Genomic DNA, 14,296 nt, shown 5'->3' on the forward strand with positions numbered 1-14,296 from the left:
GAAAGGAGGTCCATGGAAAATATGAAGGGAATGTTGCAAAAAACCTTATTATAACAGGACCCTGGACATTCCTGAATTGCAGGCCGTGGAGGTTGCAGCTCTTCCAGCGATGGCTCAAATTGAAGTTTGGGACTGGTTGATCCCACCAGACCAGGGGAGGAAGTCCTCTTTTTCGGGTCTTCCCTGTCGTTCAGAAGGTGATGTCTGGATACAGCGTTGCACAGCTTGCACTGGTGGTCGCTGGAAGTGGCTGCCGGCGCCGTTCTGCTTCCAATCTTCAGTCCATTGGTCGACTGTCCGGTTTAGTTAGAAGACCCTCACCTTTTATGTTGAAGAACTGGCTAGCCCACCAAAGCATACTGTCAGGGAGAATTCTCATTTATGGCTAATTTCCCTCACCTAGTGAATCCCTCAGCAGCTTTGCTGGATTTAAGGGGTTTATTTTTTCCACCTGGTAAGTTTGCAAGCCTTTTTGCCACTCTTACATGTGTTTTGCCATGTGTATTTCTACTGTTTGTGTGCTCTTGGGGTCTGGAGCTACACCACTCCATGAGCCCCACTTTTTGTGTGTTACACAGCACCTTCAGTGGAGTAACACAGGGTTGTCTTTGAGACTTCCCTCTGACTCCATTTTTCTGGGGCTGACTACTGTCCCCCAGAAACGGGTAAAGTAGCCATTTACTTTATGTAGTCATTTAAAACTACAGACCCAGTACACCCAATCTTACATGGAGTATTGGAAAGGGTTAGTTCCTATCCCTTTTTGTCTGTGCCTCTCTGAGCTTTATTCTGCTTTCTTAACACTAAGACTTAGCTGATGGCAGTGTTATCTACCTTAACTTTTCTCCCGCGATTATACTATATAAACATGGTACTGGTTTAGGCTATTATATTAGCCTCAAACTTAAACCCGCTTGACCAAATACTTTTTTCGGCTCTGGTTGGGTTTTATCGCTATTTCATTTTGTTAAAGTCCTCCTTGTGTTTTACTTAGCATGGCAAACCAGGTTTGCCTCCCTTGTTCGCCCTCCTTTGGCGTCTGGGTGCCTAGGTGGGCTGAATGTGAGGGAGGGGTGTAGTCGCTCCCTGCACAGGGTCTCCTTGGAGACCCAAGTCACGCTTTGTCTTGATTGGCTGAGGTGGTTGTCCGAGCCGGACAACCCTCCTGCTGAGTGATTGACAGCCAGGCTGTGTAAATGGGGGATTTTGGCATAAAAGGCAGGACTCTTGAGCTGGAAGTCAGTTGCCACTGGAACTGCAAAGAATCGAAGAGCAGCACAGAAGAAGACGGCTGTTGCAACTCCCGAGTCCCAGTGAAGCCCTGCTGCAGTCCTGAGCTATCTACCCTTCAACGACAAGAGAAGATCCTGTCCGGAGTAGTCTTCCCTTGAGCCTGGTGGGTTGAACCAGTGGTCCGGATAGCCATCTGAAGAGCCTCTCCTGTTTTAAAGGAGCGCACCTTTTATTCACCGTTGCTTTTGCTGCTGCTGGCTTCAGACGTCGTCCTTGTCCTCTCGACTGGAGCTTCAGGAACCGTGAGTCTGCAGGAACTGCCGTGGCACCGGCTCTTCATATGATTAAGGTACTGTGTCCGACTTCGAGGAACTAGGGTGAACCCTTTTCTACTCACCAAAGGCTTGTCCTTATCTTCCATCCCTCTTATAACTTTTGCTTCCCTTTTGACAATGTCGAAGTACGCCTGGCAAATCTCGAATTGTGAACTGTTCTCACCTTGTGATCCTCGACAACAGGACCCCTGTCCCATTGACTTTGGCACAGGCCTATTGACTTTTATCTACGTTTTAGAAAGTGTCTCTTGAATCTATCTGCCTTGACAAAAGTATTGCCTATGATTTTTATCCCCAACTCTCCAGTGTTAATTCAGGTGCTGTGTGTGTTCGACTACGGTAACATTTCTGCCCGTGGGTATGCTTCTCTTTCGTATGACTGAACTGTCATTACTGTCAAAAAGTGATTGCGTGATAACCCCCGGTAACGTCTTTGTTTCGCAACACCGGTCTGTCAAATCCAAAGGTACTTACCTTGAATTGTTCTGCACAAGGGGAATTGGTTGTGTGTAGTGTATTTGAAGTGTGGTTTTAATGTAATAGAAGGGAAGTTTTTTGTGAACAGATGGTCTAAAAATAATAAATGTGCTTTTACTTTTTAACCAGAAACCTGGAGTCAGTGTTTGCTTGAGTCACAGTAATTGTAGTCCTTTGTGTAATCTCTACTACTGCTCATTTGATTTTGAGATAAGTCTGGCTGGTCCGCTACTGCTACCACTCTGTGTGGTACAGGCTTGTACCAAAGGTGAAATTGTACTACCACCTGTAGTCTTAATCTTGTGTAGTGGTCCCTAAGGGCACTGCCCAGGATTCTGCCTAACACATACCATAACCCTCTGATGCAAATCTGGGAGGTTTGCTGTCCTGGACAACAGCCAGCCTCCCAGTTGGAACTGGTTCCAAGCAGGAACACTGAAGAACAATGACCTGGGGAGTTTCGGTCTCCTCCACCACTTCCTTTCCGGCACAGAGAAGGCCTTGGCGGGCTTTCCAAGCGAAGGACGCCAAAGGCAAGACTCATTAAGACTGTTGGGGAGAATTCTCATTCCTCCAGCATCGGATCTTTCATGGATTCACATGCTTAGAATATTCCCCGTCGTCAGACTGGGACCCCCTCGGTACACATATATAGCCTTTTTCAAAGGAAAAACTTTCGACACTTTTGTGTCCTATCTACGTCCTTCTAGGACCCGCCTACGCATGCTCCGCAGGCCGTGCTAGTATAAGAGGCCCGCCCCCGCGGCTCCCCTTCAGATTTCAACCGTCTCCAAAGTAGTGGGATCTCCTCGTGTTGTCCTACTGTTTTGTACTAGGTTGCGTCATTGGATTTCGAGTAATAATGTCCTCTGTGTTAGGTAAAGCGCTGTTCCGTCCATGCGCGACATGCGGCTTAAAAAAGGTTTACGAGGGGGACGGACATATGGACTGCATATATTGCCTCCACCCTCACCATTCGGCGGATACCTGCGACATATGCAAGGGGTTTTCTCAAAAAACCCTCAAAGACCGGAACCGACGCCTGGTGGCATGGCTGAATGATGGAGCCGGGGCATACCCACCCTCGGAGGTGGGCTCCACACAGTCGGCGAAAACATCGCGCCGAGCGGCCTCGACGGAACCGCCCGCGAAGAAATCTAGACCGTCGGAAAAAGAGTCGTCTGGAAGTCACTCCACTAGAGACTCCTCGGCAAAGAAATCATCCTCATCAAAAAAGCATGAGAAGGAAAGGAAATCCTCCTCTGGCGATCATCACAGATCGACCACGAGTCGAGAGTCGAGTAAAAGCGGGCACAGTGTGAAGAAGGCGGGACCGCCAAAACCACCTGCGAAGTCTTGGTCGTCGACGGCGGTCCAGTCATCGACTGCCTCCCTACCACTTGCACAGGGGGCATCCACCGTCCCGTCGACAATGGCGTTGACGAGGGCCTCGTCGACGGCGATCCTACAGGAGGCCTGGAGGCCTGAAGTCTTTGACCCGACCCGCCCGGAGCCTTTGCTACAAGAACAAGTTATGTTGCTGTCCTCGGAGGACGAGAACGAGAGAGTTGCTGGGCCAGCAGACCTAGGGCTACGAGCGGCTGACAAGTTGTCGACGAGGGCCTCCGTTACACCGGTATCTGCTCCTCTCCTCAATCGGTTTTGTCGTTGGATATTCTGTCCACGCCTCAGTCCTTGTTGCAGTCGTTGGACCAGCGACTACCCCAGGCAAGCCTGCACAGTCACTCGTCGACGAGCCGGGCCCGTCCCGTCAACCGACGCACCCACGCACGCCAATCTCGACACTGGCACAGGAGGAAGGTGAGCTCCCAGATTTGGAGTGCGACAGGGGGGGCCATGTCGGATATCTCATTATCCCCCTCCAGGGATCCTACCTGGGAGTCAGAGGCGGAGTTGGAAAACCCCAGAAGCCCAGCTCACCCGTCCCCTCCGGACGACATCGCGTCATTCCATTCTATGATGGAGAAGGCATGCAAAGAATTTGGTCTGTCCCAAGAAGAACAGAAAAAGGATTGTTTTTTGTTCGACCACATGGCAAGAGGAGGTCGTCGGTGTTCTCGATACCAATACTGGACCATGTATGGAAAGAGGGGTTGGAGACAATGAGATACACGAGTGGGAAGTGGACACGGGTCACTTGAGGAAAGTGTTCGAGAAATGGGGTCACCCCCCTCTGGATGCCTTCGCGACCAAAGACAACAAGAAATGCGAGCAATTTGCAAGCAGATGGCCCCAAGAGGGATCGGTGGGGGAGGCATTCTCCTTCCCATGGACGGACATGTTCCTCTATGCTTTCCCCCCCGTTTCCCCTCATACGGAAAACAATACAGTGGATACGCAGATACAATTGCCGGGTGATTCTAGTGACACCATACTGGCCGAGGCAACCGTGGTTCTCAGACCTCCTCCATCTATCGCTGGAACATCCCATAGCGTTTCCGAAAGTCCCGTACCTTCTATCCCGGGACAGAGGCACGGTGTGGCATCACGACCCGGACAGTCTAAACCTTACGTCCTGGCTCCTGACTTCTCGGAGTTCGGCGCCTTAGACATTTCAGAGGATTGCCAAAAAAATTTTACAGGCGGCTAGAGCCCCTTCTACTAACACATCTTACTCCTATACGTGGCGGAGATTCTGTGAATGGTGTAGAGGACAACGGGGCCTACAACCATTGTTGGTGACGCCGGAACAAGTTCTACCTTACCTACTCCTCTTGGCAGAAAAGGGATTGTCCCCCTCGTCGATAAAGGTACACCTGGCAGCCATCTCGAGGTTCACAAGGAAGAGGCAGTCGTCTCCTCTATTCAGTGACAGGCTGGTAAAACACTTCATGCGGGGTTTATTTCAAGCCTTTCCCCCGGTGAAACGTTTTCCCCCGATGTGGAGCCTCAACCCAGTGTTGGCAGGCTTGATGAAACCGCCTTTCGAGCCTATGGCCACGTCCGACATATAAAATTCATTTCGTGGAAGTTGGCATTCCTGATAGCTATCACATCAGCCAGACGTATCTCGGAACTACAAGCGCTGGTCGTGGACCCGCCCTACCTAAGATTCTTTAAGGACAAGGTAGTCCTGGCAACTAACCCTATGTTCGTTCCGACGGTATACCACAAACACTCATCCGTGGTTCTGCCTACTTTCTTCGCCACTCCATCATCGGCAGCAGAAAAAACTCTTCATACCCTGGACATTAAGAGGGCCCTGAAATTTTACCTACATCGTACACAAGACATCAGGGCTACTCGGCAACTGTTCGTCGCATATGGTCCGTCGACGAGAGGAAAAGCAATCTCTAAACAGGGACTGGCTAGATGGGTCTCGTCGACGATTGCTTTTTGTCACTCTTGAGGCCGGAAGGCCACTGCAAGGACATCCTAGAGCTCATTCTACAAGGTCGATGTCCTCCTCAACAGCGTTATGGGCTGGGATTCCGCTGACGGACATATGCCAAGCGGCGGCATGGTCAGTGCCCCACACGTTTACCCGCCACTACTGCCTTGCCAGGCAGCATGCAGGCGAGGTGCAGATGGGAGGAGCTGTCCTGCGCCATTTGTTTCAGTAAGGTAAGCTCTTCCCTGTGGAGATTCGGTTATCTACCCTCTTAAGGGCGATATACTTTATGTGGGCAATGTTATATGACTTAACTTATCCCTACGGGAGATATGCATTGTGTAGTAGGGTGAGGATATATATTGTTACATTACATTCTCACCGCCGTCTCAAGCGTTACTGCTATACAATCTATTCTAAGCATGTGAATCCATGAAAGATCCGATGCTGGAGAAGGGAATAGTTTCTTACCTGTAACTCCATTTCTCCAGCATTGGTATCTTTCATGGATTCACATGCGCCCGCCAACCTCCCCGTATGTAATGTATGTGATAAATTGAACCCTTCCTACTTTGAAGGGGCCGAAATCTGAAGGGGAGCCGCGGGGGCGGGCCTCTTATACTAGCACAGCCTGCGGAGCATGCGTAGGCGGGTCCTAGAAGGATGTAGATGGGACACAAAAGTGTCGAAGGTTTTTCCTTTGAAAAAGGCTATATATGTGTACCGAGGGGTCCCAGTCTGACGACGGGGAATATTCTAAGCATGTGAATCCATGAAAGATACCAATGCTGGAGAAATGGAGTTACAGGTAAGAAACTATTCCCTTCTGTTTTAATTCGCTTTCACCTTGGAGGCCCCCAGCTCTTTTGCTGGACTTTAGGACTTTTTAATTTTTACCCAGGAGGGAGTGGGCTCTTTTTCCTTTGGGTTTCCCATGAGGTTTAAATACCTTTTCTTATGAGAACAACTGTTACCAAGAATAGTAAAGTGAAATTGACTTTACTTACCCTTTCTTTGTAGATCCAGCGCACACCCCATCTTATGTGGAGTGCTGGGGGGGGGGTTACTTCGTAGCCCCTTTTCCTACCTACTCATGTAAAGGAACATGTATGCTACCCTCAATACTTTAAATGGCTGTTCAGTGGTTTAATTTTCCTACCATTGTGCTTTTCTACCGCAGGCTGAATCCTCAGCTGCAGTATAGCACCCATGGGTGACCATTTTGTCAAAATGGCCCGGCTCGTCGTCTTTTTGCCATTTTCTGTTTGTGAGGTCTTTCTTGGGTTTTACTCTGTGCGCCAAACCAGGTTTGAGCACTTTGTTCATTTTGCCTTTGGCAGGCTTCAGTACTGAAACCTGCCTCTGGCTCCAGTGTGTCTGGAAGGGCAGGAAGTGGGCGAGGTTCCCGAAACTCCCCTGTCCTTTGTCTTTAGGAATGCCTGAATGCATCCACCCTGCTGTTTGAGTGACACCTGGGCTGCACATGAATGAGAGAAACCTGCTTTAAAGGCGAGGGTTTTGGGACCAAAGGCAGAGTTGACCACTGGGAAGAGCAACCTGACGCAACCGTGAATAAAGCTTTCTGTATCCTCCTGGACCGTTGAACTGCCCGTGAAATCCCTGTTGCTGTGCTGAAACTCTTTTTGATCAACAACAGAAGCTCCGGAAGGGATGACTTTTTCCCTTGGGTTAGTGGGACCAACTAACCCAGACACTAACTCCACTGGACCATCTTCCCCGACTGGCTGTACTACTTAGCTGCTGCAGGACCCGAGCGCCAGCGGTTGAGAAATCCATTGTCGAGTGCAACACCTGTGATCTGGCCAGAAGATCCTGGAGCCTAAGCAGAACGACCAGAACTCGAGTTGCCTCACCAGAGTGCTGGGCTCAAGGAGTGAACGAAGCCCAACCCGTACCGAGGATCCGCGGTGGTGCTGTTTACCGAGTGCTGAAACCGCAAAGTGCTGCTGATCTGAAAAAGGGCCCATAGCTGCCTCCGACCTCCAAATTGCTCCCACAGGAGTCCCCAGACGTCCTCCCTCTTGTCCCCACGACTGAGGCCCAGGAATCCAGGATCTGCATCGCTGCAACCAGACAGAAGCCAGCTGGACCACTCGATTTCTGACCAAAGGTACTGTTCTGACTTGGGGTACTTACCTCAGTGTCTGTAGCTTGCTCTTCTCAGTTGTGACTTGCAGTAGCTGCTTTGGTAGAGTTGATTTCAGCTCTACCCTCCACATGTGTAACAGCTCGTCACCCTACAGTGATCTTTCTTTAACAAAATCTCTAACTTTGCGCAAGACTTTTACTATCTAAGATGTGCCTCAGCTCCTTAGTCTTTGCTCCAATTGACGTTGACTGTCCTGGCTCCCTGCAGACTTTTCTAATCCATTGACTTTGATTCTTATTGTCACTCATTGGTGATACATTGGTTATAAAATAATTTTACTGGGAAAGGTTTTTATCTCTATTTCATTGGAAGATTTAAAGTACTCCCATGCTCTGAGAACCCCGTTCAATCTTTTTCCGTCCCTTAACCTTTCCTTTCTGCAAATCTCAAAGTCTACAAAGTGTACTAGTGAAATATAAATGCAATTACTGTCCTAGTTAGTGAAGTCACCTTCGGGTGTAGGAAGTTAGTAAGAAGCATCTCTAAAGAGTATCTACTAGCTTTGTGTTGATTCTGAAACATTATTTTAAAGTGTATTTGATTGCTACATATATTGCCCTTTTTAAAGAATGCTTATTTTAAAATTATTGTTAAATTAATAATTTATAACAAAAACATTGAGTATAAGTGTACTTGGCTACTTGTATTTGTGGAGTTCATTGATGCAGCTTTACAGCTCACATTTACCCCTCTGGCTGCTCAGTCAGATTACCAACTTGTGTAGTACAGGCCTATACCAATAGAGGTGGGTTACCCAATACCAAGAGGACAATGGTTGTGTAGTCTCCCACAGGGTTACTACATCAAGTCTTGCCTAACCAAGACCACCCACCTACCTAGGCAGGAGAAGGCCTCAGAAAAAGAATAATTCATCAAGAGTTGGCGATAAAAACGTACAGTCAACATTATTAGAGAATTGTGTACCCGGTGTTCCCTGTTGCAGCTGTGGAGACAGCCTGCACCACAAGTTCACAAACGTTGGTAGAAAAATATCAACTGCCATCAGCCACTCGGATAACTTGCCACTGTAACTAGAAAGTTACAGGATAATCAGAGAAAGGGATACTTTGTGTCCCTTCAGGACTCCACATGCTAATTCCACATAATAGTTCAGGGTGGATGAAAAGGATCCCCCTGCCCTGATAACAGAATATCACAGAAAAGTAAAAAGGAAAGCTCATGGAGCTTCCCAGCAACGCTGCACAGAAAGTGCTTAGTGCTGCAATGAGAAATTACAGATGCCATAACGTTGGAGGAAAGTATAACTTAAAAAAACAGTTGTTTTGCATGTCTTTTTATAATTAAACAATTGTTCACCACCATGTTTAGCTCTTTATTATATGACTGATTATTGAAGCTGTTAGGCAGAAACCTGTGCAGATCCCTAGGGACCACTGCAAAAAAGTTTAAGACTACAGGTGTTAGCAGTAAACGCAATTGGTAGCAGTCTGTAACACCCTGATTTACCTGGTAGCTGTGGCTGAGCAGTCAGACTTCTCTCAAAAAGAGTTAGGCAGTATATAGAGTATACACAATAGGGCCAAAAATACAGTAGCACAAGCAAACACTGATCAGAGCTTTGGTATAAAAGTATATAATTATTTATTTTAAAACACAATTGTAAAAATACACTGGCACTAATAAGTCAAGCAAGTTCAAACACAGTCACTAGAAATATATACACTTCCCCAATTAATTATTTGACAAGTCTAGGTTAAGACACCACTTATTTAGCAAAACAGAGGTGAGCGTGTAATCATAGATGGCACTCCAATAATTATTTAAAAAGGGAGAGAAAAGGCAGAATAGGAAAATCACACAGTACCAACACTTTTAAACAACCATAGCAAGTCAAGAAAGGCAGGGTCTACTGTAGAGCAAAAAGTTCATAGGCCAGGCCCACCCTTGGAGAGAGCAAGGCGGAATGTGCCCAAGATCACACAGTGGAAATGCACTCAAAGTCTTTGCAGGAAAGTCAAAAAGAGGTTGGATCAAGTTAGAAAGGTAATGTTAACGGGTCCGAGGTCACACCAGGATAGAGAGTCAAGGATTTACGGGACACCTTGGGACAGTCTGTTGCAAGGGAGACCTGGCGGGACACAGTACCTGAAATCGTGAGAAAGCTCCAGCGGTGGCAGTTGTTCCTGGCAGCGGGTGTAATTCGGTGCTTCGTCCAGGGGAAGAGAAGATCTCGACGTGGAGGAAAGCTGGAGGTCGTTGCACTGCCAGGGAAGAAACCAGCCGCTGAGTTTCCCGGTTAAAAGGTACTACCCTTTTATTCGCGGTAGTGGTGAAGCGTGGCTATCCGGCCGCCGTGATGCTTGGCACGGGCGATTCGACCACAAGACGATCCAGGAAGGCGAAAAGGGCGAACTGGTTGGTCCCACCAGCTCAAAGGGAAGAAGACTCTCCTGGAGGAAGATCTTCTCTGTCGTCGGGAAAGTGGTGCGTTTCGTACAGCAGGGCTCCACCGGTGGTGTCGTCGTAGATGGCTCAGCTTCTCCCCTCTTCGGATTCTTTGTCCTGTGGCGACTTCTGAAGTTCCAGTCCGCAAAGCCCTGCTTTTATGCAGCAAAACCCCCATTCACCAGCCTAGCTGTCAATCAAACATGCTAAGTGGTGAGCAGGGTAGCTCACCACTGGGCCAATCACACAAGAGTGCGACTTGAGTTGCCAAGGCAACTCAGTCCAGGGTGCCTACCCCCCCCCCCCCCCCCCCCCTCACACACATCCTGTAGACCCAGACAGAGTGGCACCACTTTTGGAGGCTTCTGTGCAGAAGCCCGCCAAAAGTGGAACAAAGGGCTTGACTTGGGTTGGAGTTACAGAGGCGAACACAAATGCCATTCTAAAACCGAGTCCTGGCAAAAAGACCCAACCGGGGAATAAATATTAAATAACCCGGCGGTATCTTTAACATTGCACCAAAAAAGTGGTGCGTTTAAAATGAGTGGGAAAATCCCATAGGAAATATTCCGGTGGAATATTTCGCGTGGTAACCACTGCCACCAGCCAGAAACTCGACAAGGGGGGGGGGACTGGACAGTGCCCCCTTCAAAAACAGACCCAGGGGCAATCTAATTACCCCTTCCAGTAATTCCACAATATGATGGTTTGTACTGGTTCTGTTCACAATTTAAGACTAGTAAAGTCAATGTTGACTTTACATGCCCTGGGAGACAGTAGTCAGTCCCAGGGTATGGAGTCTGTTTGGGGGTCACTATGACACCCCTGTGTTACTGCACTGAGGGTGCTGTGTACCACACATATCAAAAACACATGAAGCCCTATGGAGTAAAAGACCGCATAACCCATAAAACATATTACAAAATCAAAGGACATTCTCAAATCATGCCGAAGAGTGGGAGAAAAAGAGTCTCACTCTTAGCAGGAGAAAAAAATAAACCCCAAAAATCCAGCAAAGCTACTGGGGGGACTCACTAGGTTTGGGAAATTAGCCTTTACAGAGAATTCTCCCTAACAGAAGCCATTCATGTTAGGGATTTTCTTTGTGCTATATAGAATTCACATCCTGGCATCCCTCTCTTGCCGTTCAGATTTTTCTGGTATTAGCCCGGTAGTAGTGTGTTGTCAAAAATAGAATTTAAATGTCTGTACTGTGTTCAAGTAACTTTTTCAGAGGGGAATGCTCCATGTATTTTGGACTGAGTCCATTTTCAATACAAACCTTTAATCTCTTTCCCCAGTCGGAGAAGCCTACAGATAAACTTGCTCACATTAGTGAATTCCTCTTGCATGTAAACTTTGTAATTATGTCTTCTTTTTTTTTCGGCAGATCAATATTATTTCTTAACCGCGAAAAGCAGATTTACCTTGAGAAGACGTTACTGAGCTCCAACAGCATTAAGAAAAACAAGGCAAGTGCCTTGAAACTGTCCTCTGAGCTTCATAAAGGTGGGTTTGACAACATGTGACTGTTTTATTCAGATACAACACACCTCCAATTTTTAAATGTGGTAAAACAGGGTACCACAAACTAACAAAGGACCCTTGTGCATTTTGTTTGTCTCCTGTGTGATCCTGATCAAAATGTGCTTGTTTAAACTCTTAATTCAGAGAAATAGCAAAGTAATCAAATTATGTACTCCTCCAGGTATGAAGTTTAAAGCATTAGAAATTCAGGAACTAAGCTGTAATGTTATATTAGGGTGGGGGGGGGGTTCTGCTTGTTGTTGAAAACCATCATTTGACATATGTTTTTAGCTGAAATCCCTGTTTTTATCAAACCTATGCTAACTTTATGCCACAAGGTTTTTGCTCGTCCTTTGACCATACTTTTCTTTAGCCACCTTCATGCGTTCTCAGGTCAGGAAATGCCATATGTGGAATGTCCTTAACTGGGGAAAGCTGCTGCTTTCGCGGGCAAAGGGTGATGTACGCTGAAGCCTGAATGTGTGGTTTGGCACTATATGATCCTGGTATATATCCAGGTGCCTGAATCTTTATTGCTGGCCAGATGTGGTGGCTGGTGGCTAGCCCTGATTGGATAGCCACTCCCTGTTTGAATGATGCAGATCCTTACCATTGGTGTAACTGGGGGAGCTTCCAGTTCAGATCTTGGATAAATCTGGGATTCTGCAACCATTCAACAGATTCCCCCCATTATCCATAGGGTTATATGGGCGTTAAATCCTTTCCCTAAATCCCACTTTTCTGACTTTGTTCAGTGGTGGCCTGGTCCTAGGACTATCCTAAAGACGGGTTGAGTGCATTTAGAGTTGGGGAAGCTGTTCTATGATTATCCTGAAGTCTATTCTAATTCCAATGGATAGAAGTTCTTCTCCAGCATAAGGTCTGGCATTGATTCACATGCTCATAAATATTCCTTGTCATCAGGCCTGGAATCCTCTGTAAAAGAAAAAAAACTGTTTAGCTTCAGCCTGAAAACTGTGTTTTACTCTATAACCAATCACTGTCCTTCGTGTCATACTGCCCCCATCCAATGACAGTTCTGGGCACAACAATGCCTCTCCCAGGACCGGCCGGTCCCATGAGGGTGCACCCTCTGAAAAGAGGTTTAGTTCCTTTGAGAATTCCTCTTGTCAGAGGATTCAAAAGAAGGCTAGACTCCAGGCTGAGGATTCTGCAAGGGTCACAATGGCAGCGTGACCCAATTTGCGAAGGACACGTTCTCGGTCTCCATCCACAGTCAGCCTGCCGTTAGTGGGGAGGGGAATACCTTCCATGAGGAAGTCCCTAACCCCTTTAAGCACTGTTCCTCTTCTAAGGACAAGAGCGTAAAGGAGAGGCCCAAGACCCTGTTGACGACGGCTGTTTGCCAAGGCCTTGTCTTCATCAATGACCACTTCGCCATCCAAGGTATCTGTTTCGTTATCGGTGACCCCAACCAAGGTGGCGACCATTGTTACTTCAGCAACGGAATGGGCCATTACTACTCTGGTGTGCCCAGTGAAGCAGCTACGCCAAGTGTCTTTACCTCCACACCCACCGAAAGTGGCTCTCAGGATTCCAGAAGATGCCGTGTAAGGATTTTCTCCCCAGGGTGGGAAAGGTGTCCCAGGCAAGCCTTCAAGGGTCTCAGAGGAGATCCCCACGAATATACACTAGCTCTGACGACTATCACCTTCCTGAAGGTTACTATTCGAATGATGGAGGTTGCTCCAGTCGCATATCCCAGGAGGGATCAATGAGGGGGCGCTGGATCAGACTTTTCATCCACCTTTCAGCATGCAGCCGACACCTGTGCTCCAAAGCACGCCTCAGCCAGCTCCCAGGAACATGTCATTGGACATCTTGAGGCCTCTCCGCACCTTGGTGTCTGAGATGCTGCAGAGGCTACCAGCTGCCCCGTTTTTTGGTCTGGTCAGTAGCCCTACCAGACATTTAGTGAGGAGTCGTCCTCGGACGAGCCTAACAAGATCAAAGTGCTTATCAAGCCTTGCTAAGCCAGGGGGACAACCTATCCCATAAAGGCCGAAATGCCACCACCAGCACTGCCACAGAGACAGTTGACACCGGTAAGCGAAGTTCCTACGCATGCCGACACAGGCGCAGACATGGCACCGACCCATACGGAGGAGTACGACAGATTTGTACTGGCTGATGGTGAGCCTCTTGTCATGGATGAAACCGTGAGGGCTACACCCCCAGAAAAAGGTGGGTTTTTTTCATAGCATGTTGTCGAGGGCCTCCGCCCTGTTCAACTTTGTCCCCTTAAAAAAAAAAAGAGGAAGGGTTCCCTTTTCAACGATGTGAGTCTTCACGAAGGTGGTCATGTCGATTCCACTGCTGGACGATGTTTGGGAGGAAGGGTTGGAGCTGCTGTAGACTCCAAACACCGCCCCTCCCAAGAGAGTCTGGAGAAGAAATATAGGGTGCTGGACTCAGACCCCCAGCCTTCTCCAGACTCCATGGTATGAGCTGCCGCCAGGAAGCGCTCCGCGATACCCTCATCCGTGTCCATGCAGCGTACAGACCAGGAGGGGAAGAAGCTGGATGTGGTAGGGAAGTGCATCATTTACATTGCAGCTTCCACCATGAAAACAAACGCCCTGGCCATCCTGTCCCGGTATGATCGGGTACTCTGGTACGAGCTTGGTCTGATCCTGTATTTCTTGCCAGAGGATAAGAAGGCTGATGCCTTGGACCTATTACAACAGGGCGAGGTGGCCTTGGACCATGCCATCACTTTAGCACTGGATATTGTAGACTCTGGCTTCCGCCAGGTGGGCAACGGAGTAGCCCTGC

General features: G+C 48.1%; 1 protein-coding gene across 3 annotated transcripts in view; it reads left to right on the forward strand.

Moving 5' to 3' along the window:
* MDN1 (midasin AAA ATPase 1) overlaps positions 1 to 14,296 on the forward strand; it is a 2,688,524-nt gene that overhangs the window by 1,515,127 nt on the left and 1,159,101 nt on the right. For all 3 annotated transcript variants that reach the window (XM_069606482.1, XM_069606484.1, XM_069606483.1), the window contains exon 52: positions 11,364 to 11,482. In XM_069606482.1, coding sequence (XP_069462583.1) covers positions 11,364 to 11,482 — 119 coding nt within the window. The remainder of the gene's footprint in view (positions 1 to 11,363; positions 11,483 to 14,296) is intronic.

The sequence above is a fragment of the Ambystoma mexicanum genome, chromosome 4p (assembly GCF_040938575.1).
Source record: "Ambystoma mexicanum isolate Mex_15411 chromosome 4p, UKY_AmexF1_1, whole genome shotgun sequence".
Classification (NCBI taxonomy): domain Eukaryota; kingdom Metazoa; phylum Chordata; class Amphibia; order Caudata; family Ambystomatidae; genus Ambystoma; species Ambystoma mexicanum.